This window comes from Limulus polyphemus, unplaced genomic scaffold (assembly GCF_000517525.1).
Source record: "Limulus polyphemus unplaced genomic scaffold, Limulus_polyphemus-2.1.2 Scaffold3190, whole genome shotgun sequence".
NCBI classification, from domain to species: Eukaryota; Metazoa; Arthropoda; class Merostomata; order Xiphosura; family Limulidae; genus Limulus; species Limulus polyphemus.
This window is the reverse complement of record NW_013668800.1, coordinates 95,898-106,246: the sequence shown is the minus strand read 5'-3', so window position 1 is coordinate 106,246 and position 10,349 is coordinate 95,898. Positions and strand designations below refer to the sequence as shown.

At 30.8% G+C, this 10,349-nt stretch overlaps 1 protein-coding gene across 1 annotated transcript in view; it reads left to right on the top strand.

Annotated features, from left to right (window-relative positions):
* Positions 1 to 1,811: 1,811 nt before the first annotated feature.
* Positions 1,812 to 10,349, top strand: part of LOC106468849 (kinectin-like) — a 104,023-nt gene continuing 95,485 nt past the window's right edge. Inside the window, exons 1-2 of the mRNA XM_022397209.1 lie at positions 1,812 to 1,844; positions 8,635 to 8,935. Coding sequence (XP_022252917.1) covers positions 8,657 to 8,935 — 279 coding nt within the window. The 5' untranslated portion in view covers positions 1,812 to 1,844; positions 8,635 to 8,656. The remainder of the gene's footprint in view (positions 1,845 to 8,634; positions 8,936 to 10,349) is intronic.

Genomic DNA, 10,349 nt, shown 5'->3' with positions numbered 1-10,349 from the left:
ATAAATAATATTGAAAAGAAAATAATAATGTCAAAGTGCATGCACAAACAAATACTATTCAAAAATGGCACGTTATGCAGCCTGTTAACCGTTTATATACTAGCGGTATGTTTCTCGTGGTTCTAGAGCGATCGATAAGTCTCTCAAGTCAGTGGTTGTCAACATTTTATGCATAACAAAATGTGACCCGATTTCAATGAAAGTGATTAACTTATGTAAACTTTCATATGATGTAAAGTCACATGAGCCTAATGCCTGTAAAAGTATAGGCAGTCCTACTTTCCCACCATTAATATTGTTACGCCTCTAGTCGTTAGTTAATTTTCCTTAAATTCGTTCCGACGAAACTTTAGCGACACAAGTCCTTTCTTAAATAAAACTGGTTTATTCTTTCCGAATACAACTTTACAATACACTTAATTTCAACAGTCGCTCTGTAACAAACGCTATAACGTCTCACGTGCTCGTGCTCGACAATATTCAATTACACACTCTCTGACTGCAGTTCAATTACTCATTACCTACACATTGTCCCGTCACGTTGTGACCATCTTATATATACCAGCTACCCCCAATCTAGTAATCTCCCGACAATTCACAAAGGTTCGAGAAAGAAGTGGCGTGATACTAGTCACGTGACCTCGCTGACGCTACAATATGATGATTCTACACATGGTTCACAAGACAAAATGCTACATGATAAACATGTAAAAATCAAAGCTCGGCTAATGAAAAATATCCCACTTGCCAAACTGAGGTGAAATTTTATGTTTTAATAGGAGCTGTACAGAAACTGTGAAGGGTGTATGTGATAATAGCACTATTGATAATACAATCGCTATCAAGGTAAAAGGTTCAAACACTTCAAAAGTGGTATTAAGTAATTCAGAGCATGATTTTCAACCGATACACGATAATCCTATGAGATCTTGCCAACGACCAGCTATAAATATATGTGTGAACGTTACTTCCAGGTGCAAGCAGGTTTTTATTCATCGCGTGATTGCCTTAGGAACAAGACTTGTTAGGCAGGGACACATCTTCTAGCAAGGTATTAATCAAGAGTATCCAGAAGATGTGGTGAAACGGTACTTGGCAGGGAAAAAAAAGCCGATGAAACACTTGCAGCTATGATTTGGCCTGCAGTACATGTCCCTTTATGAGTATTATTAAAGCTGTACAGGCTTATATAGAAACTACGATGGTAAAACGGCAACCATAAACTTGTCTAAATTGTGGAGAGTAAAGCAGTACATTTGAGAAAATATTTCATAATCATACCTTGATAAGCGTATGGTAGTATAAAAAAAGGGTATACCGGCCTGTTTAAAATATATACAAAATACTAATGGATAGTATAACTTATTTGGTTTTCTTGTAATTTTTTAACAATTTATTTTACTAAGGATCAATGGACAATTTAATTGAAATTATTCATTGTTTGTGACCCCTGTATGCGAATCATCTGTACTTTTCAGTTATTTCCATTATTGTATTAATAAGAAGTATAAGATATTTAGGTGCAAAGAAATAACCAGAAATCTTAATATCAAATTTGAAACAAAAGCGATATCTGGAGTGCATCTGCGCATATATGAAAGATATGTCCAAAGTATTATAGTTTCATTTTCCTCAATACATCAACTGCTTCTATAAAAAATAAGTATGATGCAGTGAAATTAACATCAGTATTTTTACCTTGAGGGGAAGTTTATTTTACAAATTCTATTCATGTACCGTAGGCATATATTTTATCTTTCCTGCTGCGCCATCTATAATAAAACACACTACTCTAGCAGACGATATTCTAGTAAAGATATCTTGTTTGTCAACCGACGTTGTGTGTAAGATTTATTATTGTGAACTAGTACATATTACTAGCTCTACCGTCTACGGTAGATATTTCTATACACTACAGTATAGTTAGTGCATTGAAAATGTGTATTTAATGATATTATATACCTATTTTTAAATAATATGGTACACAAATATCAACGTTTAAAATATAATAATAACTGTTGAATTAAAAAAAATTCAACCGTGAAATAGTAAATCTAAAAGTAAAACTAAAGTCTGGCGTAAGCTCTGAGTTAAACAAGCAAATTTATTTTGTTTGTATTCTAATATATAAGATTCGAGTAAGAGTAAGACCCGGTTAGGTTTGCTGATGTAGTACCGTAGTGACTAACATTAGTGACTCAGATAAGCAATAACTATTACTATTAGGATTGATTAATTCGTGAGCCATACATATAGCACTCAGCAGTGAGGTTTAAGTTTTACTTTTAGGAAAATCTATCGTGTTACTGTTACTTTAGTCTTTAACGTTAGTAACAATAGTATTAGTATTAGACCAGACTCAGAGTATACCTAAAGCGTTAGTAACATAAGTTGCCCTAGGAATACGTTTTTTATTGGTAATGTCTGATACGAAATAATATTTAGATATTAATACGTTGAAGAATGATAATATTAACTATATACTATAGTTGTTAGGCAGGCCGTAGCACTGCCTATGTAGTATGCAGGGATGATTCGGATTGCTAATCGAAATGGTATTTTAAATATCTCCTCAATAGGTCATCAGAAACTTACAATACTATACAGTGTTTCCTTTTATAACGATGTACAAGTTTAGGAAACGTCTGTAAATATCATAGCAAAAGTTTGAATTTCTTGTCCTTCTTAAAGTTTTTTTATTACATAATAACTCAAAAACAAAAACTAATGTCAACCAACTTCACTGAGGTGACATAGTTTCAAACGGAGTATCCGTTTTTATTGGTATTATTAATAACATATAGTAATTTTAAAAAAAATTCATAATTCTAGTGTAAATGATGATATCATTACCCTTTGAAGTTAGCTTTCTTACAGAAATTTAGTGTTCCTTTAAAAAGGTTAAGTACAGGGTGAAACAGGAATTATCAGCCAATAATAGATAGATAATAAATATTACAGTTGGAACTTAGTTATAAGTACAAGACTTCCTATGTCTAATGAAACACTGCATTAAAAAAAAAACAAGTAAAGAAAAACTTTTCAAAAAAAGAAAGTAAATATAGGGATGGCTAATATCAATTCTTCGAAAACAGTGCAAACAAGATAGTAGGGATGGTATTTGGATCATCCCTACTTAATAGAATAGGCAAGAATTAATATATAGAAATATATATAACTATTCAATCACAAATGAGTTTAATTTATCCTATTTTTGTTTGTTAACTTTGTACTACACTGTGTGCCTGTGCAATTATTTAAGGGTGATGGAAATGCCTTCCCTACTATCTTGTTTGCATTGTTTTTGAAGGATTGATATTAGCCATCCCTACATTTACTTCCTTTTTGAAAAGTTCTTTTTTTACTTGTTACTATTAGTAGTAGTTCAGACTCGGAGTATACCAAAAGAGTTAGTAACTCATGTGTCCCAGACATATGTATTGTCCTACTGGTGAAGCGGTAATGACTGATACCATATAATATTAATATATTGATACCTCAAAGGATGATAATATTAAATACACAGTAGTATTTTATAACGTATATAATATTAATACCATTATTTGGGTTTGACATTACAAAGCTTGCCACTAAGTAACTCTCACTCAGCATCAGTGCCAGTGAATGAAATATGAATCATAATGCTAACTTGATATTATTTATTGTTTGAGATTAAGTTTAAAAAATAATATGTTTCAATGCTTGGTATTTTTTATTTGAAATTGATTGACTATTGTTAGTATTAGAAAACTTGTTCCTTAGTGCACTTTGATTCACTGGTGCAGCATAAATAATAAAAATTCAGCTCATGTAATAATAAACTGTAGAAATATAGGGTGTGCTATGTATATTTACTGTGTATGAGTGAGTGATCACTGTTTTTGTGTACATTTTATCATTTTAGAAAGTCACTCCAACTAGTAGCCAAAGTGGTGTCATCACATTTCATGCATCAACAGTTTTAGATACTATCTGCCATGTGCCATTTTCTTTTTCCTCCTTTTTCTTTTCTTCATGTTTGGCATTATTTTATAAGCATTTGTGGAGTGATCAGGCCATTTCTAGGGTTTTTTTGGGCAGGTCCACCCAGAAAATTTGTTTAAAATTTAATGCTATGAGATTGAACCTTGAGCCATTTTAACTACAAATACTGCATACACACACTGTAATGTATTGAATTAAACGAAGCAAGTTTTAATGCATAAGTTGTAGCTATACATGCCATGAAAAAGTGGTCAGGCCATGGCCTGACTGGCCTTACTGCTTGCTACAACCCTGTTTGGATATGCAACACCCCAATACCAGGTCAGCAAGACTTAATTACTACAAGAACCTTAATCTGACAACCAAATAACAATATGATCTTAAGTTAACTATTGTTCAGCTAAGTTCCAGTTCCTAGCCCTATGCCTTGACAAAATACAGGATCAATAGTCCCAGTAAGTGGTCCACTATCATATATAGTTAATTAACTAACAGCTCTGGTCCTGCAACATTTGATTAGTCTGACATGAAGGCCTATAAATATATGGGCTTTTATAACTATTATGGAAGCAGTCATGTAAGCTTACAGTTGATGTGGTATTATGCTGTGGAGTCGTATTTCTCAGTGTGCATTTTGAAAGCCAAAGTTATTCCCCTCTCAGTGACTTACCAACAAATTCCATGAGGCTTGGGTAAATATTTTTGTAAGTCATAAGGCTACTGATGCTGACTAGTTTTATATATGGAATGAGTGCCCTTATGTATGATATTACAGTGATTTCTCAAATAGTTTCTAATATTTGAAAATTCCCAAGTAAAATACTGGAGGGGAGGGGAGCTGGATATTTAGAAAAGTTAGTTAATTTCATTAATGTGAATGAAGTGTGCAAAAGTTATTATTTTGTGTTTTTAGAAACACCTAAAATTGTTTTTCTTTTTAAATTTTACTGTTGCACATTGAGTTAGCAGTAAGTTTACAGACTTAAAAGACTAAAATATGGGATTCAATTTACCATAGTGAACAGAGCATGCATGGATAGTTTAATGTGTAGCTTCACAGTAAAACAATATTTACGATGCTTAATGCTGAATGGTCAGTATTGAGGTGTGTCGAAGTAAACAAAAGAGGCTAGTTAAAGAACTATTCAAGAGGATGAGAGGATCAAATGTAACTTGTTAATGTAGAAACTGAAATTTAATGCTGAGGGTTTTTGTGTGGCTGAGTAGTAGAGCTGGAAGATAAGTGGAATTTGATATTCAATTAATCTTCAGGCTTATTAATCAATTACACTCAATCAATTATTCATATATGAAACTTTTTTAGTTGGAATAATTGAAAATAATCAGAAATGGAAACACCAATTTAAAAGGGTTGATTATTTTCATGAATCATTACTTGATTAAACTGAACAACCTTGAAGTAATCAAAAATAACAATGAGAAATCATAATGGCAATAATTTGATTATTTGGATAGTTGGAATAATCAAAAATAATAGTAATCAGAAATATCAATTTTAGTTAATAGACTTAATAGTAATTTTCATTAATCTAGTATTTTATGTGACACTAATTAATGTAAGCAATCTCATATTTAATTGATTAATTGAGTTAATCAACCAACTCTACTGAACAGTAAAAGGCAAGTTGAGGAAAATGGTTGAGTGAAACTTGTGAGAAGGTTATAAAGAGTTATTGTCTTTGAACAATTTTAATAGTATTCTTACAGTTGTAAGTCAAGCTGAGGTTTCCTACCCATACAAATTATTTAGCAATAAATAAATGTTTTAAATTTTATTTGATTTATGAATGCTGTATTGAGGAAATTCACTGTGTAATAATGTAAAGTATGCAGTGCTGATGAGGTATGGTATATCCTAAACTTAAAAAATAACTTGGTAAGGAGCTAATGGTGGACATTACAATTATTTTATAAAAGTTGCCAGATATAGGGTGACTCCAGATGATTGGAAGACTCCCAGTGTAATTATTGCCTATGAAAAATATTGGTTTAAAGAAATAAAAGTCTCAGTTTTCTGTATTTAGTAATATTTTACGACTATTGTCATCAGTTATTTGGAAGATTGTCTTGAAAGATGGTATTATTTGATATTCCTAAGCATAATGTTTGGAATGGTATTCGTATTTCAATAACTTGTTTCAGTTTTGTTGATAGAGTCTGTACATGAGAACATCTATTTGAAGAATAGAACCTTATAAGATTAAAAACCACACAAATGTTAAATGCTAAGCTAGATCTTATAATAAATATTGAAATTTAAATAATAGCTTAGTAGTAGAAATCAAATTGTAATAATTAAAACACAGTTTTTTTTTATTGGGTGAGTATGAAAATGTCTGTTTATGAACCTTTGTTGCTGATTTTAATATTTACATAAATGATATTGGCAATAAATTTGTTAAAAGTGGTGATAACAGTAATTTATTTGAGAAATGTAATATTGAGGATAATGTTGCTTTAAGTCAGAGGTGTCTCTATTCTTGGTGAGTTAATTGGATGTAGGAATCTTTCTATATAAATTTTCAATTTTAAGTGTATGAAAGTTATTGTAATTTTGTATAAGTATCCAATTAGACTACTTAGAGTAAATATATCGTTGTCAGTATATCTAGATCTGTTTATGGTTATATATATCCATCAATTTTGTCCAAATGAAAATAATTTTTAAAATTAATTTTCCTTTGTTACTCAAAACTATACTGATTTAGGGATATTGTGACTACCCTGATATTGGATGCCAGAATCCCATATGATGCTAGATTTATAATTTCTGTCATATGAGAGTTTTGGGTATGAATATTCCTGACAGACCTGTATGGTTTTTTGTACATGATAGTTGATTTAAATTCCATGCATATCATATATCAATACTAAAGTTTTTGAGTTGGGTTATCACAGAGTAAATATTTCTTACTTGCATTTGTTTATTAATTTGATAAAATAAGTGCTTCATCATTACTATGTTATCTTAGATAAGAAAATTAAAGGAAGTTATCATCTGTAGATATTTCAGTGTTTCTATTGTTTCACTAATACTCTTGTTTAAACACACATCATTTTGAAGTCTATATTTACCGGTGGTGAAAATGTCATGCCCCATAGGGATTTTGAAGAACATTAAAAGAATATGAAATCAATTACTTTTTGTTTATTAAAGTAAGTGTTTAAGTTGTTGGCCATTAACATTGAAAAATGTATTGATTCAAAGTTAATGGCCAGCAATTCAAATATTTACTTTAATAAATAAACATGTAATTACTTTATTTTTATTCTTATTCAAAGTTCTTATGGGGCACAACTTTTTCATAACCTTGTATAGTCCGTGAATGTGTAAATTTATTTGATTATACATTGTAAGAGTACATCGTACAGTATAGTACCATTTTACATATAGTCTTCAAATTATACTAAACTTTCTAAACATTTGATAAAACAAGCAACTTTATTACTTTTTAAATCATGACATAAATGTTATTCTTTTATTGTTATATTTATTATTAGCCTTCACCAAAAAGTTTATATCAAAAGCCAGATCTGGTTTGTAGTGACCTAAATTTATCATAGTACACTGAAATGTGTTTCTACTTTAGATTTTGACCAGCTGTAGGTACAAATATATAAGCAACGACTTTTTAATAAAGGTAGATCTGTAGTCTAGTGAAAGCATTATATACTTGGTGTATTTATTTGAATGTACATATAACATAACATTTTGAGATAACATGGGACCACTATTGGTCCATCTTGGCTGTTCCATCTTCTAAATTAAATTAAAATAATTAAAAAAATAATAATCTTAAAGCCAGCCCTTATCATTCATTTACTTATCAAGCTTTTTCTTAAACTACACTTAAATTTACTGCCTCTACAATATCTGAAGGCAACCCATTCCAAAGGCCAACCACCCTGTCAGAAAACTCTTCGTATGACAACCCCTCTAACCCAGGCACTATTCTAGTAACCCTTCTTTGAACCCTTTCCAACAATTCAGTGTCTTTCCTAAGGTAAGGAGACCTGTACAATGAAATTATAATCTCTTTAAACTTGTATTCAGTATTTCTGTAGATACAACCTAAAATCTTATTTACTCTACCAATAGCAAAAGCACACTGCTTGAATGGCTTTAGAGACTGATTGACAATTACACCAAGATCCCTTTCCTTCATAACACTGTTGACGTTATTCCTATCCAAATTATACTTATAATTCAAATTGTGATAATAATGTTAATATATATGGAGTAGTTAAAAGTGTGTAAAAGGATTATCTTGCTGTACTATCCATTTTTGCTATATATTCGAAGACTTGCATGTGTAATCATTAACTACAAATATAGTAAATATGGGAAGTAGAAAAGACAAATCAAATTTTAGACTAATAATTATAGGCATGTCTAAAATTGATGTTAAAAACATTGAAAATCATCAAATTAAATTTACTCAATAATGGTAGCTATATATAAATTTCAATTATTTATTACTAACTCCTAACTTCATGAGTTAAAAGCAAGGAAAGGGAAGTGGGTAGTTGTTTGATTAGAATATATTATTTTGTTTTTTTACTTATAAATTTCTATAATAGGCTTATGTGATGAAAGAGTAGCACATATAATTTTACATGTATTTTCAGATTTTGTTTATGCTTTTGCATCATGGAATATCCAAAATTTCCTTCGGAAGGCTCTATAGATGGAATAGACAGCTTGGATAAAGCAAGCACACGTTCAGAAGAAGAAGAAGAATGCTTCACAGGCTTTGGCAAACAAACTAAACATTCCCTCCCTCCAGGGAGTGCTCAAGGAAAGGCAAACTTGTTGAAAAAGGATGAAAGAGTCTTTGATTTTCCAGAAACACTTTTTACATGTGTTTCTAATGAAGAAAATATAGCTTATGACTCAAGAATTTTAGATATACAACACTTTGATTGTGAAGTAAGAATAGAAACAATTTTCATTTATTGGTTATAAATGTAACAAAATGAATTGTGAACTTTCATTATAAGTTAGCTTTATTCTATGTGTGCTTGTGAAGCTTAAATCTACACATATTTATATACATTATTATTATCATAGAAGCTTAAATTTGCTGATTCCATGGACAATGAATTAGAAAGTGTAAGAAGCTAGCTCCACTTGATCAATTCCTCTATAGATAGACTAAGCCAAGCTTATATATTTCATCCTCAATGAATACAGATTCCAAAACATAAGAACTTTTCTTTGAATTTCAAACTGAAAAGTTTTTAATATCGAAACACTAGCTGAAGAATCTGTAACAGATTGCCTATATAGTGCTTGTTGCTTTTGAATGAATTTTAATTTTTACGCAAATCCAAATTTGTAGCCTGCGTTTTGAGATTCGTGAGACCTGGAATCTCCAAATTTGTAATGCATATGAGCAAAATGTTTTTAAATATTGTTCACTCTCACTTTTTTACTCATATCATGGTCATGCTCTAATTACATATTTAACAAAAATTTGTTAGTATTATAAAGCTATTTATTTCAAAATCAGTCTAGCATTATTTTAATACTGATAAACCTTGATACCATTTTAAGTGCACGTAGAAGTAAACTTTTCAAGTACATGTAGCTAAGAAATGAATGATTACAACCTTTTGCTGACTATGTAATGCTAGTATCCACTGGTAACTTTTCATTTCAAGGCCTACTAAAGATGCCAACATTTGCAACCAAATGCAATATATGTCTACCACACAATCCCAACATGGCCAATGTTGACACCAGAAAAATCACAAAAACATAGAAAAGTCTAAAGCTCTATATCAATGCTTTGGAACTGCAAGAAGGTATCTTTGTACCAAATTCCATGTAAATTGGTTGACATACACATGAATAGTTCAAGAAAACCCCAAATTGGGCTTTACTCAATGAAAAATGTATCAGAACACAAAAATTACAAATTGACTGTGTCTCTGTTTGGGACTTGCATAGAGTATCTTTGTACTAAATTCCATGTAAAATGGTCAAAATATAACGAAGTAATTGACCAAAACCCATGGAATTATGGGTTTGTTTAACGTTTGATCCCCCCCCCCCCTAAAATGGTAAAAAATGGCCATATCTCTCATTTTTGTATGGGACATGTAAAAAAAGTATCTTTGTACCTACTCCCATGTAAGTTGATCAAAATATGTTAGAGTAATTGTCAAAATACCCTAAAATTATGCTTTTTATGGCATTTTGTCCTCCTATAATTACTTAAAATAAGCAAGTCTATGATATTTTTTTTTGTGAATGTGTGGGACCTGTAGAAAAAATATCTTTGTACCGAATCCCATGTAAATTGGTCAAAATATGGCCAAATAATTGACCAAAACCCCCA